General features: G+C 40.9%; 1 protein-coding gene across 2 annotated transcripts in view; it reads left to right on the top strand.

The window, feature by feature from the left end:
• The window catches only part of spire2 (spire-type actin nucleation factor 2), a 35,813-nt gene extending 26,839 nt beyond the window's left edge, over positions 1–8,974 (top strand). The window contains exons 10-15 of one of the 2 annotated variants that reach the window (XM_075470547.1): positions 2,170–2,297; positions 3,014–3,151; positions 3,237–3,304; positions 3,733–3,760; positions 4,606–4,703; positions 7,622–8,974. In XM_075470547.1, coding sequence (XP_075326662.1) covers positions 2,170–2,297; positions 3,014–3,151; positions 3,237–3,304; positions 3,733–3,760; positions 4,606–4,703; positions 7,622–8,012 — 851 coding nt within the window. In that variant the 3' untranslated portion in view covers positions 8,013–8,974. Of the gene's footprint in view, positions 1–2,169; positions 2,298–3,013; positions 3,152–3,236; positions 3,305–3,732; positions 3,761–4,302; positions 4,338–4,605; positions 4,704–7,621 lie in introns of those variants that run through there. The other variant, XM_075470548.1, reaches the window with a different exon arrangement.
• Positions 8,975–16,850: the final 7,876 nt, after the last annotated feature.

Genomic DNA, 16,850 nt, shown 5'->3' with positions numbered 1-16,850 from the left:
CCTGCTCTCCCTGATGCTGCATCCATTTAGGAAACCTAAAATAACGTATTTCGTTGTTCCTATGTTTCCCAAACGTATTGTGTGAGGTACTGGAACAGTTCTTCACACAGCATTGATTTCTAGGCATGTTCTTGCAATTCCGTACTGTTAACACTTACTGATTTAAAAACACACGCGTACAATGTAAACGAACGGAGAGAACGGCGTTTTCTCGCTAGCATTCTGCCAACATGGCGGATAGGGGCGGGGCTCTGTACTATGACGACAACTCCTCATTCTCAATAAGATTAGTGTTTTTTCATCCCACGGCCGCAGTATGATTTTTCTTTCAGTCTTGAGGACTACTTCTCAATCACTGTCATTCATAAACATGCAGTCCTTAAATCCTTTCCAAACACAGCTGTAGCTCTTTAAAGTTGTGAGACGCTCAGTTTGGTTCAAAGGAAGCTGATTAAAGACGTCAGCTGCTGTTTGTTGGCGTTAAAAACCTGCAGACTCTTGCTGTTGTAGATCATTCAAGCTGACTGCAGGTTGGATTTTTGATTTTTTTTTTTTTTTTTTTTTTTTTTCCCCTTCAGAGGGAGACAAAGTACCAAACAAATTTTCTTCCCCCCTTCAAGCGGTTCTTTGAGGAGCAGATGTTTCACATTTCTTTATTTGTTTAGGAGGTTGAGGCATTAATAAGTCTGCAGAGGCAAATAAAAAAATGTTTCAGGACTGTTTGGTGAGGTTAGAACTACACTCTTTGCATTGCTTATAAGTGATCACATTTCACATTTTTTTTCAGTATTTGCACAAATAAGAAAATAAAAACCTGGTGGCAAAAACCACCAATTTTGCACACTTTAGATAAACAGATGCTAAAACATTCTCAGAAGAAGTCAGCACCTACAGTTGCACCTCTGCGGACAGTTTTACTGAAGTTGTTGTCATTGTATGATAAATAAACTGAATTTATTGATATTTTTTGCATGAAATTTGATTGTGAACTAACATAAAACCCAAAAACACATACAAACAGTTAAACTGGGTGCACTCAGGCCATCCATTATACATCCACCCAAAAATCTAACCAGCTCTCTAAAAGTTTCCTTCCAAGAAAAACAACTGTGCAGTGATTACCAAGTCAGGACAAAATCCAACGGCTCCTCATCGATGTTGCTAAAATGACGCATGATGTTTATTCATTTTCCAACCTTCAGGTCCGTATGACGATTCAGTGGAAGAGGAGACATTATGTCGCCACTAGTCCCAGTCACTGCCTCAAGCACAAAGCTCATTAAATTACTGTGACCGCAGTGAAATAAGACCTTTATCAGTCCTTTGTGGTACAGAGGTTTGACAGGGATTCACATCTGCCATGAAGCTGTTGAGAGACTCACGATGGATTCTAATTTAATATAAAGATGTGCTGATAAAGTCTGAACGGGTAAAGGAGGGTAGAAAACTAATGGGTTTGAATTGTGTGCTGCATGAAATCCCTGCAGAGCATATTATCTTTTTATGGTCATGACTCATGCATTAGCAGCATTGCTGTCCATATGCTGAGGTAATTGTTTGGAAATTGATCCTGACTTGAGTCCATTCTTGGACTCTAGATGGCTGCAACACAATCCACGACGCTGCGCGCCACATGCATGAGGTCAGGATGGAGCTTTCTGATGTAGTGCACAAGTGTGCCAACAGGGGGCTCTGTTCCTGAACCGTGTCCGTGTGAGGATGTGAGCCTGTAAGCTCCAGCCGTCATCGGCAGCTGATCCAAATTATATGTACTGATGATGTTTGCCGGCCTGTTTACTTTCCATTAGAGCCACATTGACACCTTCCATTTGCAGGACGGAAGAGGCACCGCGTTTCAGCTGTGTGTGGTTTGCAGTGTTAGACCAGCCGCTCAGCAGACCTCTTACTGTGATCTAAGTTACAGATGTAGCAGCACGAGCCGAATCTCTCCACTGAAATCAGATTAATAATATATGGCAGTGTTGGAGTCGATCGACAAACACTCCGAGGGGCGAAGAACTGAGACGGGGCTGAATGAAAGAGGCTGATGTGTAATTCATGGACTTCGAGCGGGATTTGTGGCTTCTCTCATTCACTCTCTCATTTGATCCCGCCTTGTTTAATGAATCATTTCCTCTCTCTGACTTTTAATCCGTTTCCACTTCCCAGCATCCTTCCCAGTTCACAGCTGGGTGCCACCCTCTCCTGCTCGGCTGTCTCTGAGTTCAGTCGATGAGGCCACAGAGGGACAAGAGACGACTTCATGTTCCAGACCTGGAGACAAGCACCAGTGGATGGTGAGATAAAATCTCAGCGATGTTCGGAGACGGTGCTCTGCAGCAAATCTAATCTTTCAATCAAGCTATTTTGCTCTATTATCCTGCCCTTAAAATCTAATTTCCTAAAATAAGTGTCACAAGATTATTTTTACCCTCTTTGCAGTGGAGGTGTTCTTCAAATATATCAGTGTCTCTATAATAGACCGTGACACGTTTATGTGATAGAATACAGGAAAATTAAGTCAAAAGGATGTTAAGGGATGTTTTCATATTGAAGTCCATCAATTAACACCTAGAAGTGGCCCTCAGGGCAGTACCTAGCCTAGTACCTTAGCCTTAAGGATGTGCTTTAAATACAGAAATGTCTGCAAAAGCAGACAAATGTGGAAGTCTCACCACAGCTAAAGTCTTAATAAAGCTAATTTAGTGGACATAATTGTGCACTGAACAAGCACAGTGTTCAGACCTGCAGTAAAAAAGCAACACTTAATAACAGTCCTGCATATTATATACTCAGCCATTTGTTTTTGTACCAGTGGGGTTGTGTTTTTTAAAAGATTTGCTCAGCTATAGTTTGAATTTGTCATTTACACTGCAGTTATTTAAAGTTTGCATTTATTTGAACTGTTGGCTTGTTTATTATGGACCAATCCTCTGTAATCTCAGGATTTAAATCGATGTGAAATAAGTAGCGAGTAGACGGACTGACTGCCTCTGCTGTCGGTTGCATTTAGGAGGAGTTCAGCCACCCTGTGGAGAGTCTTGCCTTGACAGTGGATGAGGTCATCAATGTGCGACGAGTGCTGGTCAAAGCAGAGATGGAGAAGTTTCTTCCGAACAAAGAGCTCTACAATAATCTGAAGAGAGGAAAGGTACCAGGAAAGATTCTTCCTCTGTGTTTGTCTCCGTGCTGCTAACACCAAACACGCCCACTAATCGTGACTCTGCTTATCTCAGGTTTGTTGCTGCTGCAGAGTCAAATTTCCTCTCTTCTCCTGGCCCTCTACCTGCCTACTGTGCAAAAGGTATGATAGAAATCTTTCACACAAACTCGGGGATTTCCGTAATGTTTCATCCACCAGCCTGACTTATATTAAAACGTTAACGGATGCTCTGGAGACACTGAGGGCACTTCCCCCACCGTTTATGATTTTATGATTTTTATGGGATTTTACAGGTTTTTCAATCATTTAACTAATCACTGTTAATTCCAGTTTTAAATTTTTCTCTTGACTCATCCTAAAATCAGTTCATTTCAAACTTTTTCCTATTCAGTTTTTACACAATTCCCCACAAAGACAATTTAATTGTGTGTTTCTCTGGCTCTTTTGTAAGAAAGGGAACTGAAGGAGTAAAAGTTCAATTAACCAGTAACAACCTGTTAAATCTCAGCATTTTTCCCATTTAGGATTAAATGAACTAAAGTATTAATTTGTTTCTGTCCATCTTACAGGTCAGTCTGTGGGTCCTGCAGTGCAAAGGTAACTTCAACTCTTTCTGATTTATTTTTAAGATTAGATGTTGTTTGAGTACAAACCCCTTCTGGAGTGCCCCTCAGTGTGTGGCTACAAGTAACTCATTGATCTAAACTATAGAAGTATCATATTTATGCAGTTATCAGAATTATTGTCCAGTTACACGTTAAGAATATGTGAATGGACCATGTTGAAGAAGTGCAAGATCCAGGAAATACAGCATTTAAAGACCTTTATAATTGATACATTAGCAAGTTTACCATAAAATAAACAAAGAAAATTAGGTGCTTTCTGATTATTTTCAAAGAAAATTGTTAATTTAATTAATTTATGCCTACAAATTTAACGGAACAAATCTCTTCTTCAGTTTAAGCCACTCATCATGTCTATGTGGTGTTTGAATTAGTAGTTATCGTGCACAGATTAACAGAACGTTAAATCAGAAAAGGGTTAAATGCAATTTCTCAACTATATTTCAGGCTGTTTGGTACCGCTGTTGACGTTACTTCTTCTTATGTTCTTTTGTTGGTTTTGATTTGTTGCCTCAGTCCCGGCCCGTGTTGGATGTGTGGTTCTGTGCTCTGTAGGTCTGGATTTTGCTTTTTTATTATTATTTCTTGTGGTGTGTTTTATGCTGTGGCTTATTTGTGTTTTGCTGAAATGTGTGTATTCGTTTTAGGTTTTCTGTTGCTTTGCGTGCGTGATTAATGCTGAGTCTTTAATATTTGTGTGTTTGGAATTAAGCAGTTACCCGTGGATAGTCGATGAATATTTATGAAAGCATCTTGTCATGCAGGTTCTTCCTTTTCTCTAAACTCTGACTGACTGTTATGCCTCTTCCGCTCCTCCAGATGAAGATCCCCTCCAAGAAGATGGCCCATATTCCTGTGTACACTGTGGGCTTCCATAGCACTCCTAAGAGCCATGGACACAAAAGCCAAGTCTATAAGTGAGTGTGAGCTGAAAATTAGACTTCCTCGTCAATATGGAGGAGCACAGATCTGTATTCATTACGGTTTGTTTCAGAGAGAAAACTGCAGGATTTCCCTGGAGAAGATAAACAATTTGTGTAATTCTATATTTGTTAGGGTAAAAAAAGAAACTCATCCAGATAACATTTTTAATCTTTACTATATAAGTTACAAGGCAAATAATCCTCTGAACGTTAAGTCATATTTGAACTCAAAACTTTATTATTTTGAAATTACATTTGATCTAGTTAGATGGAATTAAGCCATTAAAACCTGAGGCATCATCTGTCCATGTTTAGAGAGCTCCTCACATCTTAGTGTGGTTCATTTTGCATTTATATGGAGACATGATAATCCCTGCCAGTACACTGCTTCTTTTTCTACTGTCGGTTTTATTTAATGCACCTTAAACGAGCTTATAAAACGTGAATCGTGTTGTTTGGTAAATGTAAAAATAATTTATCTATCTACCTACTATCCTATCCTATGCTAAGCTAAGTTAAGCTAAGCTGAGCTAAAGATGTAGTTGTCCAATCACAAGTCGTCTAGATATTTCAGTGTGAACTAACAATGACATCGCTGGACCAAAAATCGTGGCTAAACATCAGGATAATCTGTTGATATTTTCCTCCGTTTCTTCTACTTGTGACCTTTTTACTGATGCTAAGAAGGCCAAACTTGGGTCAAACCTATTTAAGTGTGCTCCTCCCTCGAGCCAGTCATTGCTAACCTTCTCCAGCCTAAGCAGAAACGGCCCAGGTTTCTGCTTAGGCTGGAGAAGATTGCCTCCTCAGTCCAATCCCCTCCCTGTACCCACCTCCCCCACCCTCCGCTCTTCAGTTATGTAATCAGAGCCGCGTCTCTACTAAAGGCCTCTAAGCAGCCATTATGTAACAATTACCCAGCTGCCGTTACTATCCTCCCTTCTCGTGGCTGTGTGGGGACTGTCGACGGCGTGTTGAGGAGATAAAGTGTGTGCTGGCATGGTGTTCTGTTACCCTGCTAAGACCTGACCGCGCTGCTGGGAGGACGGAAATAGTAGGTTTTATAACGGCATATGTTAATGTTCTGTTAGTAATCAGAAAAGCTGACCCTAATCTTCTCGTTAGCGACTGTAATAGTCCCGTCCCACTTTATGTTTTAGTCTGTCTAAATAAGACTAGAATAGATCAAGTTTCCCTTCCTTCTTCCAGATGTTTGGCTGATTTACTGTGACAGCTGGTGTGCAGCATGTCTGCGCGTCTTTTCTGAAGAGTCACTACTAATGAGCTCTGTTGTGAAGTAACCACAACAAACACATTAAGTAAGAAAAGTGAGCCACGAGAAAAGAAACTGGACTCAGGAATAAAGAAAAATGGATTTCAAGCTGTGGAGATAATCATCTTTAAAGTGGAATTCTTTCACTTTTTGTGACACATTCGTGTACAATCCTGCTTTCAGAAAACTTTAAACAAAAAAAACATACAAAAACAAAAGTTTAAACATGTTGGTAGATTGTGAATAAAAACACGATGCTGTCATTGGCTGATTTTGAGTGAAAATAGTTCAAGACAACATGTCAAATGATGGAAATAACTCGTCTTACTGGCGAAAGGACAGTAACATGACTTTGATTATCAAAGATATGTCGAGTCTTTCAGAAAAGAAGGCTGATTCTGTGAAAGATTGTGAGGATAAATAGTTAAACTGTTTAAGAATAACGCTCCCCAACATAGAATCATAAAGACTCATTTACAGGATTTCGTCATCATTAATTATCAAACAAGAGATATAATGAAAGAGGCTTGAGTTGTTGAGCAGCTAAAATCTGAGAAACATCTACATTTTCAAACTTTGATCATTTGTCTCTCAGTTCCCAAACTCATGCAGAGGGCTGATAACAGAAGAAAAGAAGCAACAGTACAAACTCCTTTGGTGCAACAGTGTTTAAAGCAACAATTTTTCTCAAGGTCAGCATTTGATCTGTTGAGTTTAAAAGTTTGCAGAGTAATTAATTCTGTATTTTTTCATTTTATTTAGTTGTTGCTGTCGCTGCTGATGTGTGCAGCATTTGGACCGAGTTCACATCTGGTTTCAGAACAGGAGAAGTGGAGGAATATGAATGAACTGGAAATAACATCTTTCTGTTTTCACCTTAAAGCTTGGTGTTGAAAATTTCAACGTCACGGCAGTAATAAACATTAAACAGATTGCTGGAGGTGACAGTTATCCTTTCCATTGCATATTTTCACAATATCCAGCTTTTTCTAGATGTTTGTCAGTAATATCGTCCCACAAAGGTTAATATTAACAGTCTATAACTGGTCTATAAAGCACTAATAAAGCCCAAAAGGACATCTTCAGATAGCTTATTTTGGCCAATAAACATAAAACATCTACTTCTATTGAGTAGAAAGCCTCAGAAACCAGAAAATATTGACATATGAGAGCCTGAAAACATGAGTCGTGGACACATTTTCTTTTTAGAATTTATTCCAAACAATTAATTGATCTTGAAAGTAACTGATTATAATGTTTTTGCTGAGCTGATTATCACAATTCACAGAATTTTTATGTGTTTTTAAATGTTAAAAGTCCATTATTGGACAATGGACTTTAACCCGGCACAGTTTCCCATTGATGAGTCTCTCCTAATAGGATTCGCACAACACAGTAATTTAACATTGTTTACGGTAAAAGCAGAAATCATCCACCCGGAACAGCAATTTCTTAATTGCTCGAGGGATTACAACAGGAGATCCTACCATAGGAGATAATCCCCTGCATCTTCATGTGTACATGTGGGTTGACTTTGCAGGGTGAAATAAACTGGAACGATCCCATCACATCTACAGCTACACCATTCACCATTTTCTGTGTTGGTATGAAACGTTGAACCCTCTGTGTCGCTCCGCAGGTCCCTGCGCAGTTTATCCCGCCGCTCGGTGGAGGAGGAGTTCCCCCATCTGTACGCTCATGGCTGCACGCTGCGTGACGTCTGCGCCGAATGCACCAAATTTGTGGCTGATGTAATTTCCTCCAGCCGCCGGAGCCTGGACATCCTCAACAACACCCCCAAGAGAGAAGCCAGAGCTGCGGCCGGCGCGCAGAGACCGCAGCTGCAGCGTCAGTCCCACCTGGAGGCTTTCCCTCACCCTCAGTATCACCCTGCGCCTCACCCGCAGGCGCTGCGTCACCCCCACCTGCTGCCACCGTCCATCCATCAGCAGCAGCGGCCTCACGCGTCAGCGCCGTTCCCTTCGCCGCAGCCCCGCCGCCCTGAGGCGATCGACATTGTAAACCAATGAGCAGAGACCACACTGTGCGCACATTCACTGAAGAACTTTGGTTCTTTGAGGGTTCTGGTGGCTTCAGGCACAGCTGTAATGACGTAAAGAACTACCTGATCGGTTCAGTCAAATATAATGAAATATATAATCCAGTGAGGTGCTTTACAAATCTTTAAGAATGCTGGGTTGGAGCATTAAATGCATCATTTAATGGTTGTGTTATGACATGTTTAAATGTAAAAGAAATTTTCTGGAGCTGCTTAGGACCGTTTTTAATAAGAATCTAGTGATTCTAAACCACATCTGCTTCACGTAGCTGTATTTCCTCCCAGAGCCCCCCCACCCCGCACACACACACCTGCACAGAGCGATTCACTCGATGAGTTTTTATTGAAAAGCGCTCTCTGCTTTATCTGCTGCTCCATGACTGGTTAACGACACCCACTCCTGCTGGGCGGGTCAGCTGGAGGAGCAGGCGGATCAGCAGAGCGCTGGGGGCTGATGAGCCGTCCATGATCTGAGAAAGAAGGTGGAGGTGGGCTTGGTTGGCGCTGAAGCTGCGCAGCATAGCATGAGCATTTTAGCTCTGTGAGAATGCCTTGTTTTTGTCATGAATGTATCTTAGAAAACAGAAGCAGGATTGCAAAACTAAAAGCTTGTACACAGCAAAATATTGTTTATTTTTAATCACCCAAAAAAGGGATTTGTAACAAATGGCTGCGGCTGCATAGCGAGGCCTCTTTTGCAATGCTTGTAAAGTTCCCGGTCCAGCTGGAGGAGGTTTGGTGGCGGAGACACTGTGAATGTAACTGGGTGAAGCTGCGGGTTGCACCTTTAACCGACATGGCATGATGATGCCAATGTGAAGCGAGCAGATGAAACTCCCGCCTCTCACACTCCCCATGGACGCTTGCAATCTGCTCTGGTTTTGTAAACACAAAGTAAACCTCAGCTGCAATAAAATCTAATAACAAACACGACACCTGATCTTTGAGTTTCACTGTTTCCTTTCCATTTTGTTTTTTTTTTTTTAGCAAATCCCATCTAATATATCAACTTAAACATCTGCACTTGATTAAGAAGGTTGGTTAAAGAAAACAAGCCCCTTGTAGATTCATACAAAGCTAATTAAAGACCAGAGATAGTCCTTGATCATCAGTGTGTTTTGTCAGTTTGCTGGTCTGGAGCATTCAGCTGTGTGGCAACATGATGCCAAGGAGGAAAGACATCAGCAATGATCGCAACTGTTGCTGCCCATCAATCTGGGAAGGATTAAAAGGTAATATCCAAACTATTCTGAGTCCATCAGTCTACAGAGAGAAAGATTATTCACAAGTGGAAAACATCTAGGACAGCTGTCAATCTTCCCAGGAGTGGACGTCCCAGCAAGGTCACCCCAAGGTCAAAAACCCAAGAGCTACATCTCAGACTCTGCAGGCCTCAGTTAGCATGTTAAAGGTTAAAGTTCATGACAGCACAGTTAGAAACAGACTGAACAAGTATGGCTTGTGTGGAAGGGCTGCAGGAGAACGCCTCTTCTCTCTAAAAAGAACATGGCAGCACAGCTTAGGTTTGCAAAGCTGCATCTGAACAAACCTCAAGACTTCTGGAACAATGTCCTTTGGACAGAGCAGACCAAAGTGGAGATGTTTGCTCATAATGCACAGCAGCACGTTTGGAGGAAACCAAACACAGCACATCAGCACAAACACCTCACACCAACTGTCAAGCACGGTGGTGGAGGGCTGATGATCTGGGCTGGTTCTGCAGCCACAGGACCTGGGCACCTCGCAGTCACTGAGCCCACCATGAACTCCTCTGGATACCAAAGTGTTCTAGAGTCAGATGTGAGGCCGTCTGTCCGACAGCTGAAGCTGGGCTGAAACTGGCTCATCAACAGGACAAAGATCCCAAACACAGCAGCAGATCTACAGCAGAATGTGTGAAGAAGAGAAGAATCAAGGTGTTGCAACGGTCCAGTCAGAGTCCAGAGCTCAGCCTGACTGAGATGCTGTGGTGGGACCTTCAGAGAGCTGTGCAGAAACCAGAGCAGCAAACCTCAATGAGCTGAAGCAGCGCTGGAGAGAAGAGTGGGCCGAGATTCCTCCACAACCATGAGAGAGACTGATAACTTGGGATGCACCGATACGATACTGGTATCGGGTATCGGGCCAATACTATTCTAATATACTCATACTCATACTCGTTAAAGTTCACCGATACCAATTTATTGCATGAAGACCGCGATCAGAGGGTGGCTTGTCATTTTTGTTGTATTTTTTTAGATTGACGGCATGGGCGTCGCACCTGTGGGGGATGGGGGTCTTTCGACACCCCCACTTTTACAGCAAGATGATTTCATCCCCCCCACATTTTCCAAAGGTAAACCCGTTTGCCCCATGGATGTATTATATTAACGGTTTGCCCACCCTCGTAGTGCACCAACATACAATGTGTTTTAAAGACTCTGTACCCTCTTTAGAATAATTCCATCCAGATTTGAGCAGTCTAACTATTGTAGTTTCCATACAGGACCTAGTTTAGGGTAATGAGAATACAAAAAAATGCAGTAAAATGGCCCTGTTCTGCATTTTCACAAATCAGAAAAAGGTTTCACAAATCCCAAACAAGATTTTAATGAATCTATATTCTCTTTAGAATAATTGTATCCAGATTTGAGCAGTCTAACTATTGTAGTTTCCATACAGGACTTAGTTTAGGGCGATCAAAATGCAAAAATCCAGTAAAATGGTCCTTTATGCCCATCCATTTAATTGGCGAATCGGATGCCAACTTCAGCGTCGTGTCTATGGGCTTGATGTGGTGCTCATGTGCACCCCCTGGAACACCCCCACATTTAAAATCACTGCTGCACCCCTGATTGACGTCTTAGGGAAGATGTCGAGCTAATCAGGAACAGTGTGGTTAGGCTAGTGAGACTGAAATCTGTCTTCCAATTCATTGCATTTTTTTTGTGGTAGAAGTATCGGCATCGGTACTCAGATCAAAGTATCGGTATCGTATCGGTTTGAAAAAAAGTGGTATTGCTGCATCCCTACTGATAACGTCACACAGAAAACATCGAGTTATTACGGCTGCAGGCGGTTCTACAAGCTGTTGGATCTCAAAACCTAAATTACGAAGCTCACCTTTTTTGTTGGAAACGTTAGTTTGAGATTGACTCAGCCGTGTGGCTGTCATCTATCAACAGAATGTTACTGCAACACCTCCTTCATAGAAATTTAATGCTCACTGATCTGACTCAGCTGGACTCATCACCAGCAGAGTCAGATCTGTGAGCACATGGATCGAAAACTCCTGTTGAGTCTCCACTGGAGAGCAGGAGAGGGAGTAATTAGGAGTGATAAAATTTGCTGTTTGTAAATCTCACTGTTGGATTACAAAAGTTAACAAAGAATAAACTGCATCAAAGCAGTAATCGGTCACATTTCCCCTTAAAATTCATCATTTTAAATGCAGGTTTAAACAAAATGTTGTTGTGTAAGACAGAAGGTTGTTCTGAGAGAATTTATTTAGCGTTTGGAAGACATTTGGGGTCTTTTAGATTTAATTTTCTCCCTGAAAGAGTTTTAATATAATTGTAAAAATCAGGTTTGTAGTTCCATTTCAGCCTGGCTTCAAATAGATATTTGTCATGATTTTAGACTCTGTAGTAGTGGTATCTTAAAGATGGTGAAACAAAGCTACTGGGTTTGGACAAAAACATATTCCTGTACTACGCTACATCCACGAGAACTCATATTTTCTTTGAATGAAACTGTATGTTTTTGCGTTCATGAATGAACGACCTGTGAGTTCGTTTTGATTATTTTGGGGGATCTCGACTGGAGAAGGTTGAGAACTGCAGTGCACAAACAAAAGCATGCTGTGCTTTAACTATATGAGGTAAAAAAAAGGCAAAAAGTTTATATCTTATCTTCTTATAGTGGCTACATGGCTCTGTGCAAAAATCTATTCACACAACACCAGGGGTCAGGAGTTCACAACTTTATGTTTTCCAGAAATCCAGAGGCAAGTGACCCAAAGTTCTCTTTTAAATGCTCCATAAATCTGCTCAGACCTTTGCTCACGTTTTTTAATAGAGAAAGAAACATTAATTATCCTGCTCTAATTAGTATTTTCTGTGATCAAATCTTTACCAAAAAGATTTTCAAGACACGCAAAACCATCAGTTTTACAAGTAATCTTTTAAAAGTTTAAACAGATAAAATAAACACAGGTTATAGCCCATGAAATGCTGTTGCTTCAGTTCTTTGGAAGTTATGAAAACAAAGACATAGACTGTGAGCCATCTGCTCTGGGATATAAAGGTCCAGAGTTCAAATAACCTGCTGGCCAAGTTTTTTTCTACAACAAGCTAGAACTTTACCTGTTGTCAGAGGTCCACTGAGGTCAACAAATCCGAACGGATGGTGACAGATGGCTGCAGTTCCCTGAAAGCATATGTTTAAGTACCTGAGCCGTCAATAGATTTAATCAAATTTCAGTACTTCTGAAATATTCTGACATGTCACTTTAGCAAAATCTCAAAACTGACCAATGCATGGATATCATGTTTATTAGGGGTGTGCAAAATAATCGTCATGACGATGCATCGCGATTCTAATTTTCGCAATTCTAATTTTCGCGATTCTAATTTTCGCGATCTACTGCATCGATTCTTGACGCCAAGTTTCGATTTTTTATTTTTTTATTTTTTTGGGGGGTCTTTTTAAGCCTTTATTGATGGGACACATGCAATTGATGCATTTCGCTGCAAGGGATGTTTGCAATATTTATTTTTTATAGTTGTATAAAGCCTATGCACTTTTTTTTTTTGTCTGTACTGATCATCCCTATTTTGTTATTTTAAGTTTTATAAATCCTATGCACTTTTTGTGATGAGTGTGTCCAGTAATAGTAATATTTGTGTTCAGTAATATTTGTTTTAATGGCAATACCTCCAAAAGTTGTTTCAATAAATACAGTTATGAATTGATTTGCTTTGAGTTATGCATCAATTGAAGACACTATCCAGATCATACACAGCCAGTCAGCCACTGGTAATGGCTGTATTTTTTTTTTAAGTATGTTCAGTGAAAATATCGCAATGCATCGCAATAATTCAAGTATCGTGATGCATCGTGATAGTGTCGCATCGTGGCATGTGAATCGTGATTCGAATCGAATTGTGACTTCTTTGCCAATACCCACCCCTAATGTTTATGTCTGTGGTGTCTCACTTTACGGTGAATCCTGTAGACCGAATAAAAATTAACATTAGATATATGCTAAATCTGAGAAATGTTAAATAGTTAGTTAGATTGAATCAAAGTCGCAGCCTCAGACAGCATCTATGGGAGGATGAAAATTTACAACAGCAGGCGTAAGTATCCAATAATAGAGTGACCACAGTGAGTGAACTTAAGAAGGCTTTGTACCCTGTCAGTGGATCGATAATGCCTGTGTAGAAGCTCCGCCTCCTCATCATGAATAAATAATCTGCAGGTCTATTGGCTGTCTCCTGCTGTCATCCGCTCTGGGTTCAGCATGCAGGCACGAGCTGAGTGAAGTCAAGCTGCTGACCTTTAGACCAAAACAGGAAGAAGGCTGATTATGCTTTCATAACAGAAGCCTTTAGTAAAAAAGATAGATGGTTACTCTATTCATCTTGGGAGAAATTCTGAGCATACAAAAAATGAAGATATAACCAGTTAAATATACACAGAATAAACACGCATAAAAGTACATTTTATTTTTTTGTGATCAACTTTTTTATTGCTTTTTTTTTGGGGAGGGGGGTAGAAGGTTACTTGGTACATTCATAACAAGCTCTGGTACATGTGAATAACTGCATATAGTCCCTTGAGTCCATCATTTCAGTCCAAATGCCAAGGTTTGGCCCGCAAGGGTATTACAGGAAACAAGGTATGTAGTGACATAGAAATAAAACACACTCAACAAAGAAGAAGAACATAAGAAAAAACACAACAAAAAAACACACACAACACCACATGTACGTACGTAAACTCACTGAAGGTGAGATTGACCGTTTAAATCTTGAATTCTAACAAGAAATGTTTGCCGTTTTTGTAACGTGGAAGGCATGGCTTTGTTTACTCTAGCTGTGTGATATTCTAAATGAACAATATTGTCCAAGTAGTTAATCCAAAGTTTACGAGGTGGAACCTGGGGGTTAATCCATAGATGCAAAATTACCTTTTTGGCGGCTGTAAAGCCTGTCATCAGCATTCTCTTTTGGATAATGGAAAACTCTAGATCGGTGAGATCGTTACAAAGGCAAATGTGTGGTATTTTTGGGAAGTTGATGTCCAGCAGTTTTGAGAGGTCCTTTACTAGCATAAAAGTACATTTAAAAACAACACTGTCTCTGTTAAAGAGCTAATATGCTCAGTAACAGATGTGGGGATAGGCGCAGAGTGATGGAGATTCATGCCTAGAAGTCCATTTCTTCTCCCCCCTCTAGTGTGGAGGATTAATTTAAGGCCCAACTTAAGAAAGAAACATGTCAACAGTTTAATAATTGTTTAATTATTATTGTTGTGTGGGTGTGTTTTGTGTTCTGTCTTTGGGTCTGTTTACCTGTTCGGTGCCAAGAATCATTTATCTAATGTTTTCAGAGGTGAGATATACGTTAAAATGAGCCGTTGTTACAGTTAAATCTCGTCTTTTGTAGCTTTAAATAGAAATACAAAATGTGCATTTGGCTCAAAGACAATCTGAGCACTGTATGAGTTTCCTTTATGTTTGGCTGGTTAAAAAGAATTGATCTGATAAGTAAAAATGATGTCATAGAAACGCCAAAGATTTTTGGATGAGGTGAATTTGTGGAGATGATAAATCGAACTTATGCAGTAAAAAGTGAGCTTACACGTTTGACATGTCGTACTCTCGGCATTACATGAGTGAAAGGATGATTAAGGTTATGATCTAAACTCAGAATCTTGAGTTTAGATCATAACTTTAACCTAGTAGGCTTAAATACAACAAAATGTTAACCATTTATTTATCAAACAAATTTAAAGATGAACTCGTGAACTTCAAATCTCAAAATTCTAACTTTCTAAAGTCTGACAAATGACTGAATCTGAAACTTTATGCCATCATACCATTATACAATGAAACTATTAAGTAGCTACTCTCTGGTCATTAAAAAGTACTTCAGTTAAAAAACAAGATAAGCAAATAAATACCATGGATGTTCTAAACTGGACAAAAAGCAGGAAATGAATGGAGCAACCTCAAGATAAGTAAAAGCTGCAACAAAATTAAGCAACGGTGCAAAAAGTGACTTTATTGTTGGTAGTTATTTGTGATGGGAAAGTTATGAAGGACCAAGACTTATGAGATGAAAACGAATCAAACTTTTTATATCAAGATTAATAGAAGATGGCTCCCATATTAACCGTCTATGGCACGGTGCTTCCATCAGGCATTTGTTATACTATCCCTTTAATTTCTTTCTTAAAAAAATCAAAATTAGTGAGAGCATAAGACATGTGGCGGTCCAGTAACATTTAATTTGTTGCCTTGGGGCAACATTATGCAGTTAAACCACTTGGGGCCAATAAAGCTGATGAGGTGCTGCTTCCCTCCTTTGACTCGCATATAAAAACAGGTTTCCAGGACTGTCTTCTTTCTCCTTCCTAATATCGCCGAAATCAGGAACATCCTGTCTCAGAGTGATGCAGAAAAACTGCTCCATGCATTTCTTTCTTCAAGATTGGACCTCTGTAGTTCTAAAAAAAAACTGGGAGGCAGAGCCTTCAGTTATCAGGCCCCTCTCTGTGGAACCAGCTGCCAGTTTGGGAGGCAGAGCCTTCGGTTATCAGGCCCCTCTCTGTGGAACCAGCTGCCAGTTTGGGAGGCAGAGCCTTCGGTTATCAGGCCCCTCTCTGTGGAACCAGCTGCTAGTTTGGGAGGCAGAGCCTTCGGCTATCAGGCCCCTCTCTGTGGAACCAGCTGCTAGTTTGGGAGGCAGAGCCTTCGGCTATCAGGCCCCTCTCTGTGGAACCAGCTGCTAGTTTGGGAGGCAGAGCCTTCAGTCATCAGGCCCCTCTCTGTGGAACCAGCTGCCAGTTTGGGAGGCAGAGCCTTCGGCTATCAGGCCCCTCTCTGTGGAACCAGCTGCCAGTTTGGGAGGCAGAGCCTTCGGTTATCAGGCCCCTCTCTGTGGAACCAGCTGCTAGTTTGGGAGGCAGAGCCTTCGGTTATCAGGCCCCTCTCTGTGGAACCAGCTGCCAGTTTGGGAGGCAGGGCCTTCGGTTATCAGGCCCCTCTCTGTGGAACCAGCTGCCAGTTTGGCTTCAGGAAGCAGACACCCTCTCTACCTTTAATATTAGGCTTAAACTTTCCTTCCTGATAAAGCTTATAGTTAGAGATGGCGACCTCCCATGATGCATCTCTCCTCTCTCTGTTCTCTTTACTCTTTATGTACATATGACATTATTAACTTGTGTTTCTCTTGCTCAGCAGGTATCCCTGGTCTGCTGTTATGGTGCTTGTTGTCCCCTCTTTTCTGTCCTCTCAGACCCCAGCCAGTCGAGGCAGATGGCCGTTCTCCCTGGTTCTGGTTCTGATGGAGGTTTCTTCCTGTTAATTGGGAGTATTATTCTTCCACCATCGCCTTGTGCACGCTCAGAACGGGGATTAAATTGAGGAGGAGTTTGAATGAAATCTTTTGGTGTCCTTAGCTAGGCAACTTGTTCTTTTTAATTAGCTCTGTATGAATTACACTAATCTGGATTAGACTTATTTTAATTTGAATCGGACTGTATCTTTGAAGTGCCTTGAGATGACTGTGACTTGGCACATATAACTAAACTGAAATGAATT

The sequence above is a fragment of the Odontesthes bonariensis genome, chromosome 7 (assembly GCF_027942865.1).
Source record: "Odontesthes bonariensis isolate fOdoBon6 chromosome 7, fOdoBon6.hap1, whole genome shotgun sequence".
Taxonomy (NCBI): domain Eukaryota; kingdom Metazoa; phylum Chordata; class Actinopteri; order Atheriniformes; family Atherinopsidae; genus Odontesthes; species Odontesthes bonariensis.
Note: the sequence above shows the minus strand (reverse complement) of the source record. Positions and strands in the feature narration are given on the sequence as shown.